Source organism: Neoarius graeffei, chromosome 6 (assembly GCF_027579695.1).
Source record: "Neoarius graeffei isolate fNeoGra1 chromosome 6, fNeoGra1.pri, whole genome shotgun sequence".
Lineage (NCBI taxonomy): Eukaryota > Metazoa > Chordata > Actinopteri > Siluriformes > Ariidae > Neoarius > Neoarius graeffei.
Window position 1 is genome coordinate 27,946,023 of NC_083574.1, and position 21,036 is coordinate 27,967,058.

General features: G+C 42.0%; 1 protein-coding gene across 1 annotated transcript in view; it reads left to right on the forward strand.

The window, feature by feature from the left end:
• The first annotated feature begins 13,612 nt into the window (after window positions 1-13,612).
• Window positions 13,613-21,036, forward strand: part of treh (trehalase (brush-border membrane glycoprotein)) — a 111,238-nt gene continuing 103,814 nt past the window's right edge. Inside the window, exon 1 of the mRNA XM_060924325.1 lies at window positions 13,613-13,635. Coding sequence (XP_060780308.1) covers window positions 13,613-13,635 — 23 coding nt within the window. The remainder of the gene's footprint in view (window positions 13,636-21,036) is intronic.

Genomic DNA, 21,036 nt, shown 5'->3' on the forward strand with positions numbered 1-21,036 from the left:
TGTCTAATGTAGGATTCTAGTTGCTCAACTGTCTTAGGTTTTTTTGTCGTATCTTCCGTTTTATGATGCGCCAAATGTTTTCTATGGGTGACAGATCTGGACTGCAGGCTGGCCAGTTCAGTACCCGGACCCTTCTTCTACGCAGCCATGATGCTGTAAATGATGCAGTATGCGGTTTGGCATTGTCATGTTGGAAAATGCAAGGTCTTCCCTGAAAGAGACGTCGTCTGGATGGGAGCATATGTTGCTCTAGACACCTTTCAGCATTGGTGTCTTTCCAGATGTGTAAGCTGCCCATGCCACACACACTAATGCAACCCCATACCATCAGAGATGCAGGCTTCTGAACTGAGTGCTGACGACAACTTGGGTCGTCCTTCTCCTCTTTAGTCCGAATGACACGGCGTCCCTGATTTCCATAAAGAACTTCAAATTTTGATTCGTCTGACCACAACAGTTTTCCACTTTGCCACAGTCCATTTTAAATGAGCCTTGGCCCAGAGAAGACATCTGCGCTTCTGGATCGTGTTTAGATACGGCTTCTTCTTTGAACTATAGAGTTTTAGCTGGCAACGGCGGATGGCACGGTGAATTGTGTTCACAGATAATGTTCTCTGGAAACATTCCTGAGCCCATTTTGTGATTTCCAATACAGAAGCATGCCTGTATGTGATGCAGTGCCGTCTAAGGGCCCGAAGATCACGGGCACCCAGTATGGTTTTCTGGCCTTGACCCTTACGCACAGATTCTTCCAGATTCTCTGAATCTTTTGATGATATGCACTGTAGATATGTTCAAACTCTTGGCAATTTTACACTGTTGAACTCCTTTCTGATATTGCTCCACTATTTGTTGGTGCAGAATTGGGGAGATTGGTGATCCTCTTCCCATCTTTACTTCTGAGAGCTGCTGCCACTCCAAGATGCTCTTTTTATACCCAGTCATGTTAATGACCTATTGCCAATTGACCTAATGAGTTGCAATTTGGTCCTCCAGCTGTTCCTTTTTTGTACCTTTAACTTTTCCAGCCTCTTATTGTCCCTGTCCCAACTTTTTTGAGATGTTGCTGTCATGAAATTTCAAATGAGCCAATATTTGGCATGAAATTTCCAAATGTCTCACTTTCGACATTTGATATGTTGTCTATGTTCTATTGTGAATACAATATCAGTTTTTGAGATTTGTAAATTATTGCATTCCGTTTTTATTTACAATTTGTACTTTGTCCCAACTTTTTTGGAATCGGGGTTGTACTAGCTCAAACTATTCTGGTCATTCTCCTCTGACATTTCTCATCAAGATGTTTCTGCCTGAAGAATTACTGTTCCCTGGATGTTCATTTTCTGCACCATTCTGTATAATAAAGTATTGAGACTGAGTGGCACGGTGGTATAGTGGTCAGCACGGTCACCTCACAGCAAGAAGGTTCTGGTTTTGAGCCCAGTGGCCAACGGGAGCCTTTCTGTGTGGAGTTTGCATGTTCTCCCCATGTCTGTGTGGGTTTCCTCTGGGTGCTCCGGTTTCTCCCCAGTCCAAAGATATGCAGGTTAGGTTAATTGGTGGCTCAAAATTAACTGTAGGTGTCAGTGTGTGAATGGTTGTTTCTCTGTGTTAGCCCTGTGACGATCTGGCGACTTGTCCAGGGTGTACCCTGCTTCTTGCCCATAGTCAGCTGGGATAGACTCCAGCTTGCCTGCGACCCTGCACAGGATACAGAGAATGGATGGATGGATGGAAGTCTTGAGACTGTGTGAAAATCCCAGGACATCGATTTCTGAAAACCACCAACAAACATGCCAAAATCAGTCATTCTGATGTTTGATGTGAGCATTAAATGATACGCTGATCCTACATCTGCATGACTGTGCTGCCGCTGCCAAATGACTGGCAGATAATTGCAGGAATGAGCAGGTACATGAGTGTTAAGTCATTGAGCGCATAAGCATTTATTACTTTACGGGCACAGTACACTTCAGCAGTCCACGGACTTGACCTTTTTCCACTAATAAAACAGTAAAATTATAAATTATATTGCCAGACATATACCAAATATAACCTGAACTTATTCGTACTTTGTCCATTGAACTGATTTGAGACCAAATGTACCAAGTTCATCCTAATTTTTGAATGGAAATTATGACTATTCCAAAGGCCTGAAAGATACAGGGGCCCAGACCAATTGTACCTTTTTTCTGTTTTTTAGGAGAGGCTGAGAGAATCTTAAGTCCTTTTAATTATGACTAGTTTTGCACTGTGGAAAAAAAAAGTACCTTGGCAAGTGAAGATATCTTGAATACAGATAAAGGTATCTAATATTTCTCATTATGATATGACTATTAGATGTAAGACTGGGAAACCTATTTCTAGATGTATTTGCGATTTTTAAGCTTTAAATTTTCTTATTGGCAGATAATTTAGATTCTTTCTAGAAATAAAGGCTTGAAAGAAGCAATATCTGTCAATAGAATGACAGTTTTAAGCTTGAAATTAGTTCAAAATAATTGAGAAATAAATTTTAATAATCTTATGTTTTCAAAAGATCTAATCCAGCCACTGGGGGTGCATAACCACACTCTTGGTACCAGTCCCAAGCCCGGATAAATGGAGAGGGTTGTGTCAGGAAGGGCATCCGGTGTAAAACTGTGCCAAATCTAACATGCAGATTGAAAAAGAGAAATACCATGACGGATCGGTCGGGGCCCGGGTTAACAACAGCCACCTCCGGTACTGTTGGTCAACAGGGTGCTGGTGGAAAGTATGCTACTGTTACGCCAAAATTGAGAAGGAGAAAGAAAGGGGAGAGACGTGTTAGGGGAAAGTGTGAAAGATGGAAGGGAAGGAGCTTAGAATTGAGGGTAGGAACACTGAATGTGGGAACATTGGCAGAGTGAGAGAGTTAGCATGTATAATGGAAAGAAGGAAGTTGGACATTGTGTGTGCAGGAGACAAGGTGGAAGGGAAAGCAAGGCCAAGAACATTGGAGGTGAATGCAAGTTGTTTTATTATGGAGTCAATGGAAAGAGAAATGGTGTTGGTATTGTTTTGAGGGGAGAGTTGGTCAACAGGGTGATTGATGTGAAGAGTGTCAGAGTGATGGGCATGAAGTTGGATATTCAAGGAGTGGTAATAAATGTTGTGCATGCGTATGCCCCACAAGTTGGATGTGAGAATGGAGAGAGTTTTTGTGGGAAAAGATGGATGAAGTAGTAGAAAGTATACTGAGGGAGGAGCGCATGCTAGTCAGAGCAGATTTCAACAGACATGTTGGCGAGGGAAACAGAGGAGATGAGGATGTTGATGGGCAGATATGGTGTAAGAGAGAAATGTGGAAGGGCAAATGGTGGTTGATTTTTCAAAAAAGGATGAATTTGGCAATTGTCAATACATACTTGGAAAAGAAAGAGCAGCTCAGGGTGCTGTTTAAGAGTAGAGGAAGATCTACACAGGTAGACTACATAGTCTGCAGAAGGGGTAACCTGAAGGAGATTGGAGACCTGTAAAGTGATGGCAGGGGAGAATGTAGCTAGACAGCATTAAGTGGTCGTGTGCGGGATGAGCTTGAAAGTGAAAGAGGAAGTGTGAAATAGTGGAGCCGAAGATGAAGTGGTGGAAACTAAAAGAGGTTGAACATCAGAAGGAGTTTAGGGAAGAAATGAGATGAGCATTAAGTGGTCATGGAAGTCTGCCAGAAGATTGGAATACTACTGCTGTACTAGTAAGAGATGCAGCAAGGAAGGTGCTAGGGTGGTCATCGGGAAGGAGGAAGGAAGACAAGGAGACATGGTGGTGGAACAAAGAAGTGCAGGAAATTATAAAAGGGAAGAGGCTAACAAAGAAGAATTGGGATGATCAGAGAGACGAGGAAAGCAGGTGGTTATACAGAGACGAGACAGAAGGCAAAAAGAGCAGTAGTGAAGGCGAAAGCAGATGCATACCAGGAGTTGTATGAAAGACTGGAAACCAAAGGAGGAGAGAAAGACCTGTACAGACTAGCTAGGCAGAGAAACAGGGAAGTGAGGGATGTACAGCAGGTAAGAGTGATGAAAGATGTAGATGAAAATGTGCTGACAGTGTATTAAGAAGGTGGAAAGAGTACTTTTGAGGATTTATTAAATGAGGAGAATCCAAGAGAGAAAAGATCAGATTTGTTGGAGACAGCAAATCAGGAAGCAGTTGGTTACAAAGCAGTCGGACCAGGTGGTATCCTGATTGAGGCTTGGAGATGTTTGGGTGAGATGGCTGTGGAGTTCCTAACGAGATTTGTTTAATCAGATTTTGGAGAATGAGAAAATGCCGTATGAATGGAGTGTGCTAATCCCAATATACAAGAATAAGGGAGATGTACAGAGGGATAAAACTGATCAGCCACACCATGAAGTTATGGGAAAGGGTATTGGAGGTGAGACTGAGAAGAGAGGTAGCAATCTGTGAACAGCAGTACGGGTTTATGCCAAGGAAGGGCATGTTGGATACAATTTTTGCTTTAAGAATGTTAATGGAGAAGTACAGGGAAGGCCAGAGAAAGCTACATTGTGTTTGTAGACCTGGAGAAGGCAAACGATAGAGTGCTAAGAGATGAGTTATGCTATTGTATGAGAAAGTGTGGAGTGAATGAGAAGCATATTAGAGTGGTGCAAGACATGTATGAGAACAGTGAAACAGCAGTGAGGTGTGCAGTTGGAACAACTGAATGGTTCAAGGTGAAGGTGGGACTCCATCAAGGATCTGCTTTGAGTCCTTTCTTGTTTGCCATAGTGATGGATAGCTTGACGGATGAAGTGAGGCAAGAGTCACCAGAAAGTAGAAAGGAGGTTGAGCTGGGTTTGCACTGGAATGAAGAGGAATGAAGGTGAGCAGTAGCAAAACAATACATGTGCATCAGTGAGAATGGGGATGAGAGTGTAGTGAAGATGCAAGGAGGAGACATAGTTGGTGAATTCAAATACCTGGGGTCAACTGTGCAGGAGAATATGGGCTGTGATAGTGAGGTGAGCGTGCAGGCAGGGTGAAGCAGTTGGAGAAGGATTTCGGGAGTCATTTGTGATCGGAAAGTCCCAGCAAAAGTGAAAGGTAAGATGTACAAGACCGTAGTGAGACCAGCTGTGATGTATGGATTGGAGACTGTACCCTTATCGAAGAGACAGGAGGCAAAGTTGGAGGTGACGGAGTTGAGGATGTTAAGGTTTGCGATGGGAGTGACAAGGGTGGACAGGATAAGGAACGAGTACATCAGAGGGACAGCACATGTGGAGAGCTTGGGAATTAAGCTAAGAGAGACGAGACGGAGATGGTATGGGCACATCCTGAGAAGAGATGCAGAGCATGTTGGAAGGAGAATGTTGAGGATGGAGCTGCCAGGCACACGAAAACTAGGAAGGCCAAAGAGGAGATGCATGGATGTGGTGAGAGAGGACATGAAAGTGGCAGGTGTGGTAGAGAAGGATGCAGAAGACAGGGAGCAATGGAGACTAAGGATCCGCTGTGGTGACCCCTAATCAGGCAGTACCCCCAGGATTTCGCGGGCCTTTTTTGTGATTGTTGCGGGCTAAAATATCTGATGTTGCAGGGTTTTTTTTCCAAAAAATTGCGATGAAAGTGGTGTGTTTTTGTTTGTTTTTTTAAATAAAGGTTTTTGCAATTACATTGTGGGAGGAAGTGAAAGTTGCGAGAAATTGTTGCGATTTTCTCTTTTTGTGATTAAAATTGAGTGATATGTTAAATATTAAGTTATTCCTGAAAAACTATTGATTAAAAAAACAAAGACACTGAGAAATGGTCCTACAAACAACTTTACCAATATAAAAGATTACCAGGACTACAAAAATGCAGAAAAATAGGCTTTACTTATTCAAGTGCACCTGTTGGTTCAAAAGTTAGTGTATAGAACCTCACAGCACGACATGAAGTTACCTTAAAATATAAATGCCTCAGCTTTTGTGTAAGAAAAAAAACCTAATACTAGTACTGTGTACAGGTAGTCTCTCCTGAAGACTAAATTAAACAATTATCAACTAATAAAATAAATGGCTCAGGCTTCATAGAAAAAAAAACAATTTGAACAGAATCTCACAGTATGCTGCTGAAGCTGCCTAAACAATGGAAAATAACATTTCGGCAAAAATGTTGGCATCCATTAATTTCTTGCATTAAGTAAAAAAAAAATAATGTGCACACAGTCCTTCACTGTAAACATAACACACTTTCAGTAACAATTTAAGCCTATATAAACACTGACTCGCACATGCTGCTTCTCTTGAACGTATACATGGAAGTAAGGCAGAAGGTAGTTTGTAGACGTCACCTCAAGACGACGCCAACGATTGGTCAAAGTTGCGGTGATTGGATATAATTGCAACACCGCCCTGAATTCGCGGGGATTGGTTGAATTTGCGTTGAAGTTGCAAATCGCAACATCGCGAAATCCTGGAGGGTCTGATCAGGAGCAGCCAGATGATCTGTTTTCAAATTATCTAATCGAAAGAGAACTGTTAGATCAGATCAAACGATCTCATCTAAAGAGAACTGTTGAATATATGCATATATAGATATTTTACTTGCAACAGCAATGCACCTTGCATTCTGCCATTCCTACAGTAGATCCCTTTTCAGGGGCAGACTTGAAAACTCAGCCCAGGAATTTGATGTAAAACTCGAGTCTACCCCTGCTTCTCTGTGCTGTTTTTTATATAATTTTGATCATTAGTTTGAATGTTTTATAAACATTACATATTTTTTGTATTTTACTATCTTCTGCATTTTCTTTCAAGCTCCACATGAAACTAGGAAAAAAATATTAAGGACATATAGCTGTAAAAACATGGTGGACAAACAATATTTCTGCATTAGTTTTAATGAGAAGCTTCATTCTGTTGCGGGGGGGGTACTTGAGGATCTAGTACAACCCTGATTCCAAAAAAGTTGGGACAAAGTACAAATTGTAAATAAAAACAGAATGCAATGATGTGGAAGTTTCAAAATTCCATATTTTATTCAGAATAGAACATAGATGACACATCAAATGTTTAAACTGAGAAAATGTATCATTTAAAGAGGAAAAATTAGGTGATTTTAAATTTCATGACAACACATCTCAAAAAAGTTGGGACAAGGCCATGTTTACCACTGAGACATCCCCTTTTCTCTTTACAACAGTCTGTAAACGTCTGGGGACTGAGGAGACAAGTTGCTCAAGTTTAGGGATAAGAATGTTAACCCATTCTTGTCTAATGTAGGATTCTAGTTGCTCAACTGTTTTGGGTCTTTTTTGTCATATCTTCCGTTTTATGATGCGCCAAATGTTTTCGATGGGTGAAAGATCTGGACTGCAGGCTGGCCAGTTCAGTACCTGGACCCTTCTTCTACGCAGCCGTGATGCTGTAATTGATGCAGTATGTGGTTTGGCATTGTCATGTTGGAAAATGCAAGGTCTGGTCCGGGGACCTGGGTTCGGTTCCAGCCTGCCGGGGTCATTTCCCAGTCCCTCCCCGTCTCTCTCTCCTGCTCGTTTCCTGTCTCTGCACTGTCCTATCCAATAAAGGTGCAAAAAGCCCCCAAAAAAATCTTTAAAAAAAAGAAAATGCAAGGTCTTCCCTGAAAGAGACGTTGTCTGGATAGGAGCATATGTTGCTCTAGAACCTGGATATACCTTTCAGCATTGATGATGTCTTTCCAGATGTGTAAACTGCCTATGCCACACGCACTAATGCAACCTCATACCATCAGGGATGCAGGCTTCTGAACTGAGCACTGATGATACCTTGGGTCGTCCTCCTTCTCTTTAGTCCGAATGACACGGTGTCCCTGATTTCCATAAAGAACTTCAAATTTTGATTTGTCTGACCACAGAACAGTTTTCCACTTTGCCACAGTCCATTTTAAATGAGCCTTGGCCCAGAGAAGACATCTGCGCTTCTGGATCATGTTTAGATACGGCTTCTTTGAACTATAGAGTTTTAGCTGGCAACGGTGAATTGTGTTCACAGATGATGTTCTCTGGAAATATTCCTGAGCCCATTTTGTGATTTCCAATACAGAAGCATGCCTGTATGTGATGCAGTGCCGTCTAAGGGCCCGAAGATCACGGGCATTCAGTATGGTTTTCCGGCCTTGACCCTTACGCACAGAGATTCTTCCAGATTCTCTGAATCTTTTGATGATATGCACTGTAGATGATATGTTCAAACTCTTTGCAATTTTACACTGTCGAACTCCTTTCTGATATTGCTCCACTACTTGTCTGCGCAGAATTGGGGGGATTGGTGATCCTCTTCCCATCTTTACTTCTGAGAGCCGCTGCCACTCCAAGATGCTCTTTTTATACCCAGTCATGTGAATGACCTATTGCCAATTGACCTAATGAGTTGCAATTTGGTCCTCCAGCTGTTCCTTTTTTTGTACCTTTAACTTTTCCAGCCTCTTATTGCCCCTGTCCCAACTTTTTTGAGATGTTGCTGTCATGAAATTTCAAATGAGCCAATATTTGGCATGAAATTTCCAAATGTCTCACTTTCGACATTTGATATGTTGTCTGTTCTATTGTGAATACAATATCAGTTTTTGAGATTTGTAAATTATTGCATTCCGTTTTTATTTACAATTTGTACTTTGTCCCAACTTTTTTGGAATCGGGGTTGTACTTATAACCTGCCCTGTGAGTCATTGATGATTTGTGATAAGTTGGCCTTTGCTACTCAGTGGAGCTGTGCATGAGCCACACCTGAAAGATTGTTTCTGGTCAAATAATCCATTGTTTAAGAGAATGTTCTGGCTTTGTGGGGGAATTATCTTTCTCTTTTTTTGTCATGGAGCTGCTCTTCTCCCACCTTGTGACAGGTGAGTTTTTCTTGCTGAAAGGTGCTTGGACTTCAAAATATGAAAATATTTACCACTATATAAAATCCTTTTTTTAGTATATTCCTTTCAAATGTAGGCATTTATTTAAGTACCAGTTTGCCTAAAAAGTTTGCCTAGGTATGTCTAATCAAGCAATTTTGTTAAATGCCGATACACCACAGGTTTCTTTTGGATTAGTGAGTTAATTTCAAGTTTAACTTTGGGTTAATGGACTGACAAAAGCATCTTTTTCTCTCTTTAGCTTGAGCGCAAATTAAGTTATGCCTTTACTGAGCAAGGAAAATAGAATGCTTAACCACACAAACCAGGAGCATTTCTAGGACTTAAAAAGCACTGGGGCAAAGTCCAAAACAAAAAACATCCATCCATACATACATTTAATTAATGAATTAAAATACAATATATGGCGGGCGGCACGGTGGTGTAGTGGTTCGCGCTGTTGCCTCACAGCAAGAAGGTCCTGGTTTGAGCCCCGTGGCCGGCGAGGGCCTTTCTGTGTGGAGTTTGCATGTTCTCCCAGTGTCCGTGTGGGTTTCCTCCGGGTGCTTTGGTTTCCCCCACAGTCCAAAGACATGCAGGTTAGGTTAACTGGTGACTCTAAATTGACCATAGGTGTGTGTGAGAATGGTTGTCTGTGTCAGCCCTGTGATGACCTGGCAACTTGTCCAGGGTGTACCCTGCCTTTTGCCTGCAGTCAGCTGGGATAGGCTCCAGCTTGCCTGCGACCCTGTAGAACAGGATAAAGCAGCTAGAGATGATATGAGAATATATGGCCAAAAATTTTGTGTGGGGATACCTTACCATACAATTGTAAAGAATGTCTTTGTATATATTACACATGGGCACACATACTGATAGCCACATTCCATGATCTTGTCCTTCTCAGAAGAGTGGAAGATATAACAGCAAAGGGCAGCCAAACATAGGGGTATGTATGTTTGGCTGGTAGAATTGAGGGTAGGAACACTGAATGTGGGAACATTGACTGGCAGAGCGAGAGAGTTAGCAGGTATGATGGAAAGAAGTTGTTGGACATTGTGTGTGCAGGAGACGAGGTGGAAGGGAAGCAAGGCAAAGAATACTGGAGGTGGATGCAAGTTTTATTATGGAGTCAATGGAAAGAGAAATGGTGGTATTGTTTTGAGAGGAGAGTTGGTCAACGATGTGATTGATGTGAAGAGGGTGTCAGTGATGGGCATGAAGTTGGAGATTCAAGGAGTGGTAATCAATGTTGTGTGTGCATATGCCCCACAGGTTGGAAGTGAGAATGAAGAGTCTTTCTGGGAAAAGATGGATGAAGTGGTAGAAAGTATACTGAGGGAGGAGCGTGTGCTGACAGGAGCAGATTTCAATGAACATGTTGGCGAGGGAAACGGAGGAGATGAGGACGTGATGGGCAGATATGGTGGAAGGGAAAATGGTGGTTTTTTCAAAGAGGATGAATTTGGCAATTGTCAATACATACTCTGAGAAGAAAAGGCAGCTCAGGGTGACGTTTAAGAGTGGAGAAAGATCTACACAGGTGGACTACATACTCTGCAGAAGGGGTAACCTGAAGGAGATTGGAGACTGTAAAGTGGTGGCAGGGGAGAGTGTAGCTAGACAACATTGAGTGGTTGTGTGCGGGATGAGCTTGAAAGTTAAAAAGAGGAAGTGTGAAATAGTGGAGCTGAATATTAAGTGGTGGAAACTAAGAGGTTGAACATCAGAAGGAGTTTAGGGAAGAAATGAAATGAGCATTGAGTGGTAATGGAAGTCTGCCAGAAGATTGGAAGAATACTGCTATACTAGTAAGAGAGGCAGCAAGGAAGGTGCTAAGGTGGTCATCGGGAAGGAGGAAGGAAGACCAGGAGACATGGTGGGGGAACAAAGTAGTGCAGGAAATTATAAAAGAGAAGAGGCTAGCAAAGAAAAATTGGGATGATCAGAGAGATGAGGAAAGCAGGCAGTTATGCAGAGAGACAAGACAGAAAGCAAAAAGCACAGTAGCAAAGGCGAAAGCAGATGCATACCAGGAGTTGTATGAAAGACTGGAGACCAAAGAAGGAGAGAAAGACCTGTACAGACTAGCTTGGCAGAGAAACAGGGAAGCGAGGGATGTACAGCAAGTAAGAGTGATGAAAGATGTAAATGGAAATGTGCTGACAGAGTGCATTAAGAAGGTGGAAGGAGTACTTTGAGGATTTATTAAATGAAGAGAATCCAAGAGAAAAAAGGTCAGATTCATTGGATACAGCAAATCAGGAAGCAGAGTTGGTTAGTAAGGATGAGGTGAGGGCAGCCATGAAAAGAATGAAGACTGGGAAAGCAGTCGGACCAGATGGTATCCTGATTGAGGCTTGGAGATGTTTGGGTGAGATGGCTGTGGAGTTCATGAGATTGTTTAATAAGATCTTAGAGAATGAGAAAATGCTGAATGAATGGAGAAGAGTGTGCTAGTCCCAATATACAAAAATAAGGGAGATATACAGACCTGCAGTAATTTACAGAGGGATAAAATTGATGAGCCACACCATGGAGTTATGGGACTTCATGGTATTGGAGGCGAGATTGAGAAGAGAGGTAGCAATCTGTGAACAGCAGTATGGATTTATGCCAAGGAAGAGCATGTTAGATGCAATTTTTGCTTTAAGAATGTTAATGGAAAAGTACAGGGAAGCTCAGAGAAAGCTACATTGTGTGTTTGTAGACCTGGAGAAGGCATACGATAGAGTGCCGAGAGATGAGTTATGGTATTGTATGAGAAAGTGTGGAGTGAATGAGAAGTATATTAGAGTGGTGCAAGACATGTATGAGAACAGTGAAACAGCAGTGAGGTGTGCAGTTGGAATAACTGAATGGTTCAAGGTGAAGGTGGGACTTCATCAAGGATCTGCTTTGAGTCCTTTCTTGTTTGCCATAGTGATGGATAGCTTGATGGACAAAGTGAGGCAAGAGTAAGTAGAAAGGAGGTTGAGCTGGGTTTGGAGAGATAGAGGTATGCATTGGAACAAAGAGGAATGAAGGTGAGCAGTAGGAAAACAGAATACATGTGCATCAATGAGAATGGGGATGAGAGTGTAGTGAAGATGCAAGGAGTAGACGTAAAGAAAGTTGGTGAATTCAAGTACCTGGGGTCAACTGTGCAGGAAAATGGGGACTTCGATAGTGAGGTGAGAGTGCAAGCAGGGTGGAACAGTTTGAGAAGGATTTCGGGAGTCATTTGTGATAGGAAAGTCCCAGCAAAAGTGAAAGGTAAGATGTACAAGACAGTAGTGAGACCAGCTGTGATGTATGGATTGGAGACCGTACCCTTAACGAAGAGACAGGAGGCCAAGTTGGAGGTGGTGGAGTTAAGGATGTTAAGGTTTGCGATGGGAGTGACAAGGGTGGACAGGATAAGGAACGAGCACATCAGAGAGACAGCACATGTGGAGAGCTTGGGAATTAAGCTAAGAGAGATGAGACTGAGATGGTATGGGCACATCCTGAGAAGAAATGCAGAGCATGTTGGAAGGAGAATGTTGAGGATGGAGCTGCCAGGCACACGAAAACGAGGAAGGCCAAAGAGGAGATACATGGATGTGGTGAGGCAGGACATGAAAGCGGCAGGTGCGGTAGAAAAGGATATGGAAGACGGAGTAAGTCAGTAAATTTAATTTATGAAGCACATTTTAAAATAGTTTTCACAAACCAAAGTGCTGTACATAGGGTAGCTAAAAAATCAGAGGTAAAATGCACAAACATAAACACAACACAAAAGAAAAGATGCATTAATAGCTGCAACAAAAGTACACATTGCAAACACAGAGATTAACAGATAGACAAGGAGGCCAGAATTACACAACAAATGAACAAGAACATTGAATAACACCCACTACAAAAAGAACTAGGGAATGGGCAGCTAAGAGGTTGCAAAAGCCAGGGAGTAGAGGTGAGTTTTGAGCCTGGATTTAAAAGACGAGATGGAGGGGGCGAATCTAATGTCTGGGGGCAAACAGTTCCACAGCCTTGGAGCCGCTACTGCAAATGCCCCATCACCTCTTTGTTTGAGGTGAGTCTGGGCCACATGCAGGAGACCTTTATCAGCAGATCTGAGGGACCTAGATGCAGGGGGTGGTTTCAGAAGATCTGAGATGTAAGTGGGGGCTTGACCATGCAGCGCCTTGTAGACTATTAGTAGGACTTTAAATTGGATCCTAAAACTAATGGGGAGCCAGTGTAAAGAAGCCAGGACAGGGGTAATGTGCTCTCTCTTCCAAGATGGCGGCGCGTACACACGCAGCGGCTCCTCTCCGTCCCAACAGAATGGTGTTTTCCTGTTTTTTGTCTTTTAAAACAGCATGTATCTGTTCATCTTTGTCGTGTCCATCAGTCTTAAGGTACACACACTCCCGTGAGCAGAGGCGGGTAGTAACGCACTACATTTACTCCGTTACATTTACTTGAGTAACTTTTTGGATGAATTGTACTTGTAAGAGTTTTAATGCAGCTTACTTTTACTTGAGTATATTTGTGAAGAAGAAGCGGTACTTTTACTCCATTACATTGGGCTATATTCTGCTTGTTACTCGCTACTTTTTTATTGATCCGTGCGATGCGTGGTCTGTATGTTTTATCGAGACTTCCAGCAGAGGCTCTGTCACATGATTGCATCTCACCGATCAAATTGTGGGGGAGACTGTGACTGACTCGCTCCTCCGCCAATCAGGGGCCATGACTGGTCTGGAGGGAGAATGAGGAGGCGGGCCAGAATGCAACAAAACAGAGTTGGTTGAACATGGCGGCGAGCACCGGCAGCCGGTAAACTGTGAAGCAGTAAAAGTTTTATTGTGCTGATAAGCAAGTGACTTTTGCAAAGTTCGAATTCTGGAGCACTGAGAGTGGTGACAGCTGGCGAGTCCTGCGAGGAGACGGCGCTGGGGTTCACGAACATTGGCTTCTTCGTCTCGAACAAGGTTTAAAGTTGGTTTCCTCATTCTCTTCCTCTCCACCGTGAGGATTTCCCTGCCACCTGCCTTCACCCAAACAGCACTGGTTTAAGGAACCCTTGACAATTCAACAAGTTTTTTGATTGATTGATTACTTTATTCTGAACAATAAAGAAGAAAGATATAAAAATTTAAATAAAAAATACAATAATCAAAACATCATAAACAGAATAGCGTAGCCACAAGGCAATAACATAATGTTCAGAAAGGATTAGGAAGAAGTAATAACTTAGCCAATCCTAACCCTCTATACCACCGCTAATCAAATGTCACTTTCCACCATAAACTATATATACAAAAGAAAACATACGAAAACATACCGACATGGTATAATATCGATCAAATCATATATACAGATACTTGTGTTATGCATATATATACACATACAATACATATATACAGTACATACATATACACATACCTATAACTATACACTAAATACAAGAAGACCAGTCACAGACGTGCTCTCAATTTCATCATCACCTATATAGTCTGCCTGTCCTCATTCTCATATATATTTTTATTAACATGTTTTTATATAATTTTTTAAACAGTTTTATGTTGGTGCTATTTTTGAGTTCATTTTCCAGACCATTCCACAATTTCACCCTACAGACTGTTATGCACATACTTTGCAGAGTTGTTCTAACATTTACTCTCTTAAAATTCATTTCCCCCCTCAGGTTATACCCACCCTGCCTTTCCATAAACGTATTTTGTACCCCACCCGGAAGAAGGTTATGTCTTGCTTGATACATAATTTGTGCAGTCTTGTGTTTAACCAGATCCGTGAATTTCAGTGTGTGTGCTTTTACGAATAATGCGTTTGTATGCTCAAGATATCCCGTATTATTGACAATTCTTATTGCTCTTTTTTGTAATGTGCATAACGGCTGCAGGTTAGATTTGTAGGTATTACCCCATATCTCCACACAGTAGCTCAGATATGGAAGTATGAGTGCATTATACAGAGTATGTAGTGATTTATAGTCCAGAATGTGTCTTGATTTCCCCAAAATTGCAGTAATCTTTGCTATTTTTGCTTTAACATGATTAATATGCGGTTTCTAGCAGACTTTATGATCAACAATCACACCCAGAAATTTTATTTCATAAACTCTTTCTATGGTTATGTTGTCAATTTTCAATTCAACTTGAGGGTTCGACTTATATTTTCCGAATAACATAATCTTTGTTTTACTCAAATTCAATGACAATTTGTTTACATTAAACCACCTTTTTAATTTATTCATTTCGGTTGTGATTGTTTCCATAAGCTGCTGTGCATTGTCCCCGGCGCAAAAGATGTTTGTATCATCAGCAAATAAAATGCATTTCATTATACATGATACATTACATAAATCATTAATGTACAATATAAACAGCTTAGGACCTAAGACAGACCCTTGCGGTACTCCACATGTTATGGGCAAATAATCAGATGTGTGATCTCCAATTTTTACAAATTGTTGCCTGTTACTTAAGTAGCTCCTCACCCAGTCCAAACCAACCCCTCTGATACCATACCTCTCTAATTTTTTGAATAGAATGTCGTGATTTATTGTCAAATGCTTTTCTTTAGATCTATGAAAATTCCCATAACATGTTTTTTATTGTCTATACCATTTGTAATTTTCTCAATAAGTTACATTAATGCCAGGGTTGTTGATCTGTCTTTCCGGAATCCGTATTGACTGTCAGCTAAAAGTTTATATTTTTCAATGAAGTTGTCTAGTTTTGCTGTGAACAGTTTTTCGAGGATCTTGGAGAACTGAGAGAGAGTAAAGAAACTGGCCTGTAATTTGTGTAATGGTGTCTATCTCCACATTTATATAAAGGTATAACTTTAGCTATTTTCATGTTGTTTGGATATTTACCAGATTGAAAAGACATATTACATATGTGAGTAAATGGTTCTGCAATTTCTTCAATAACTTTTTTTTTTTTTTTTTATTAAACTCATATCATTCCAGTCAGTGGAGGTTTTACTTTCACTTCTCCTTACAATATCTATGACCTCTTTTATGCCAACTGCACCAATGAATATAGATTTAGGATTTCTCTCCCATCGAGCAGCCTCCGCCCCTCCAGGTGTGTCTTTATCCTGAATCTTTTCTGCCAAATCTGGTCCCACATTTACAAAGAATCTATTAAAACCATTTACCACTTCTTCCATATTATTTATTGATCTGTCATTCTCAATATAATGATCAGGGTAGCTTGTGTTTTTGTTTTTAGCTCTATTCCTAATAATACGATTTAGTACATTCCATAGCCCCTTCATGTTATTTTTATTACTATCTTATAATTTATTATAATATTCCTTCTTACATGTCCTCATAATGCTGGTTAATTTATTCTTGTATTTTTTATATTTAATTTCTGCCTCCAAAGTTTTTTTTATTTTTTTTTAATGAATTGTCTATACAGCGTGTTTTTTTTTTTTTTTTTTTTTTACAGGCATTTTTTAATCCTTTGGTGATCCATGGACCATTTGCTTGTTTTTGTCCATCATTGTATTTCCTTACAGGACAGGTTTTATCATAGTGTTTTAAAGATATTTAGGAATCCACTGTATGCTTTGTCAATATCTTCCTCATATACTACTTTCCAGTTCTGTTTAAGTAATTCACTCTTAAGTGTCCTTATATTTTCTTCGGTTCTTATCCGTTTGTATTTCAGCTGATTCATATCCTTAGGTTTCCAGTAATTACAGTGATAGACAATAAATACAGGCAAATGGTCACTGATGTCATTATATAAAAGCCCTAACAAGTTGCCTAACAAGCGAACTTTGGCTCGACTGGATTTATTAAGTTGACACGGAACTACAGAACGTTTATTTCTATCGGAGGAACTGTTTACGAATACTCGGAGTCTCGGACACTGTGACACTAAAGACTGAAATTGTATGTGTGTATGATAATCTTGTATGGTAATTTTGGAGGTTTTCTTTCATTTATATGCTGTTTATTTGTCTTTGAGAGACACACCAAATAAGTTCATATTGCTTATTTTGCAATTGCCAATAAGATTCACTGATATTGGTTAAGTTCATTTAGTCAGTGTAGTTGCTTACTATTAGGACGGTCCCAGGACATAAGCTAGGCTTTTGAAAACGAGTATACAACTTTTGAGTTGGGGATTTGGTGAAATAAGGTACTACGGAGTTAATAAGGTTAAGAAATGTTTAAATGTTGAACTGCCATTGAAGGCTTATCTGTGACAACTTAATTATTGCTTTTTATTTTATTACAATCTTATTCTACATTTCATTATTTCATTTCATAGTTTCATTCAATAATTGTGGAGCATAAGGCTCTAAAACTCATTTGGTTTATTGATTTAAACTGGCCTACTACTCTAAATTGTGGGGTGGGAAAACACACAATACACCAAGATACACACGCACATATCCCATGTAACTGCCACTCTAATAAGGTCATACATATCCCAGTTGCTACACATACTTATTAGTAAACCCAGTAATTTAAGTAGGCTCTGTCCCCTACAAAATGTAGCAGCCAGAGCCATAGTGGTAGCAGCTATGGTTTAACTCTGTTTCGCCAATCAAACAGAGCCAAGCCGCCACGTGCGCCCCCGCACAAAATTCCCGCGGCAAGACCAGTCCAGGTGGAAAAGAGCACGGAACCAAAAGAAAAATGGCAGAGACAGTGGCCAGCGTTTCTCATCAAGCTGAAGAGGCACACCCCTGGCCACACATACAAACCATGTTCACACTCCAAATAACAAAAAATAATAGTCATGTTATGCGGTGTCACAATGTGTCTCCCCAAACCAGTGGATGTTTCAGCTTATAAAAACTCAATGCCGAATTTGAGGAAACACATTGTGGTAAGTAGGCTATGTGCTTTTGGCTGTCTTCGTAGGCAGACGTTAGCCCTGTTGTAACATCATAAATAACTGTAAAGCACATTGTTTTGTGGAAATGTATTGACGCACTGCGGCCTCAGACGGCAAGATAACATGCACACACCAGAGAACCAAGAAATAAAACTACAAAAAATCTTCCTAACAATCACTTTTTATTGATGTGAAACCAAAAAATGCTCATGAAAATAAGATTGCTCACCTAATGTCAGCTCCTCGATAGCGTTACAATTGGACACAGCTCTGGTCAAAAACTGGGAATGGAAGACTGGTGAAAACTTACTAAATAAAATGCGTAACGTATCGTTTGTGAAATCTCCGGTTTTTCAAGCTACTGTATTTGTTGTGGATTAGAGGGATTTGTGAAGACTTTAGGCGGTTTTTTTTTTCTGTGAGATTCGTTTTGTCTACAAGTGCTTGTTCACAAAAGGAAGGGCGTTAGCTTGTTAGCTTAACCGCTTGCTAGCTTGACTGCCTTTTTCTTTTTCTTTGTAACCTCTACCCATTGTTTTATGTTACTTTGTAAAGATTTAATTAATTAATATTTAATTTATTATTGTTTTCACCTGTTCATGGCTAAAAGGTCACAACTTCACAGTGCAAAATTGAGAGCCAGCTGCTGTTAAAGCTGAACAGTCACTTCATGGAGTGAACATGCGCGCGCACACACACACAGTGTTATGGTTTATGTGCAGACTGCCTTGAGCTTCTTGTTATTGTTAATACACAGAACTACACACACACACACAGTTTTTATATGTGTGAAATATATATGAAATCTCTGCCTGTTATGACATCCTGATCAATAAACAAAAGTTACTCAGTACTTTGAGTAGTTTTTTCACTTGGTACTTTTTACTGTTACTCAAGTAATTAATTGGATGACTACTTTTTACTTGAGTAATATTATTCTAAAGTAACAATACTCTTACTTGAGTACAATTTTTGGCTACTCTACCCACCTCTGCCTGTGAGTTTCTGCTTGACATCCCCAGAACTATATTCACGGATATAAATCCAGCAGACGCGGAAGTGCTATGCGACTACGGTTTGCTCCGGAGGCCTGCTCAACCACCGACCCCCACTCCTGCATCCAGCCCACAGTGGAAGCACCACAGGCAGAACATGCGGAAGCAGAAGAGAGGGAAGCGCGGCGGTATCTGGGCTAGACTAGTGGCTAGCCCTCACTGGCCGGCTATCCCTACCATCACTCTGGCCAATGTGTACTCGTTGGACAACAAGCTGGATTATGTCTGCCTACTCCGCTCATCTTCTAAGTCTGTGAGTGAGTGTTGTGTCCTTGTGTTTGTGGAAACATGGCTTAACGACAGCGTCCTGGACTATGCCATTCAGCTGGCCCGGCTAACATGCTACCGGTCAGACAGCGCTAGTCGAGGGTGGGGGGAAGACTCGTGGCGGAGGACTCTGTGTTTACATCAGTGATGCCTGGTGCTGCGATGCTGCTGTGGTCTGCAAACACTGCTCACCACTGATGGAGTTTATAATTATTAAGTGCTGGCCATTCTACCTGTCGAGGGAATTTACAGCCATATTGCTGGTAATAATGTACATCCCTCCCGGCTCCAATAACAGGAGTGAAGCACTGAATGAACTCTATCAGCACATCAGTGAGCAGCAGACAGCCCACCCAGATGCTTTCCTCATCCTGGCTGGGGATTTCAACCATGCAAACCCCAAGAGCATGTTTCCAAAACTCTATGGACATATCAACTTTCCCACACATGGAAACAATACTCCGGACAATGTTTACACCATGCATAGAGGCGCCTACAAAGCCCTACCCTTCCCCCACCTTGGGGCCTCAGATCACTCCACTGTTATGCTAATGCCAACATACAGGCTGCTGGTTAAAGTCATCAAACCAGCTACAAAGCAGGTACATGTGTGGCCAGAGGGGTCCTCAGAGGCACTCCAGGACTGTTTTTCCACCACGGACTGGAGCATGTTCAGACAGGTGGCCACCTACAACAACACTACAGATCTCCAGGAGTACATGGAGACCATCACTGCCTACATGAGGAAGTGCATGGACGATGTTACAGTCACCAGAACCATCTCCATTTGGGCAAATCAGAAGCCATGGCTGACAGGGGAAGTCCACAGGCTCCTGAGGGCTCAGAACGCCACCTTCAGAGCTGGGGATGAGGTGGGCCTGAGGACAGCTAGAGCCAACCTGTCATGAGGCATCAGGGTGGCCAAGAGACAGTATTCCAGGAACATTGCTGTCTACTTCAAAAACAGCAGAGACACCAGGAACCTGTAGCGGGGGATTCAGACCATCACAGACTACAAGCCCTTGCCGTAGACCTGTGATATCCACACCTCTGCTGAGTCAGTTGAGCGATGACTTCGCTCACTTTGAGGCAGACAACAGCACCACGGCACAGAAGACCCCACCACCTCTCGGCGACCAGCTGTTGATGCTGTCCCCAGACAGCATGAGGAGAGCTCTCAGGACGACAAATGCATGGAAAGCCCCAGGTCTTGATAACATTCCTGGTCGTGTCCTGAGAGACTGTGCCAAGGAGCTCACAGATGTCTTTACAGACATCTTCAACATCTCGTTGAGCCAGGCTGCTGTCCCCACGTGCCTCAAAGCCACCACCATCATCCCGATCCCGAAGAAGCCGTCTCCCTCCTCCTTCAATGACTACCGCTCGGTTGCACTCACTCCCATCCTCATGAAGTGCTTTGAGCGGCTAGTCATGCGGCATATCAAGTCTGCCCTCCCCCCCGCCCTGGACCCTTTCCAGTTTGCATATCAGTCCAACAGTTCGACCAATGACGCCATCTCCACTGCCCTCCACTCAGCCCTCACCCACCTGGAGACAAAAGACTCATACGTCAGAATGCTTTTCATAGACGTCAGCTTACCATTCAACACAATTATTCCTCAGCAGCTCATGCATAAATTGGACCAGCTGGGACTCAACACCTCCCTGTGCAACTGGCTGCTGGACTTCCTGACGGGGAGACCACAGGCTGTACGGGTCGGCAGCAACTCCTCCAGCACCATCACATTGAACACGGGGGCCCCCCAAGGATGTGTGCTAAGCCCCCTCCTCTTCACTCTGCTGACCCACAACTGCACACCAACATCCAGCTCCTACCTCTTCATTAAGTTTGTGGACAACATGACTGTGGTGGGTCTCAACAGTGGCGATGAGACAATCTACAGGAGTGAGATGAGCTGCTTGGCCATGTGGTGCAAGGACAACAATCTCTGCCTGAACATGGAGAAGACGAAGGAGATTGTTGTGGACTTCAGGAGAGCCCACACCCAGCATGCTCCACTAACTAT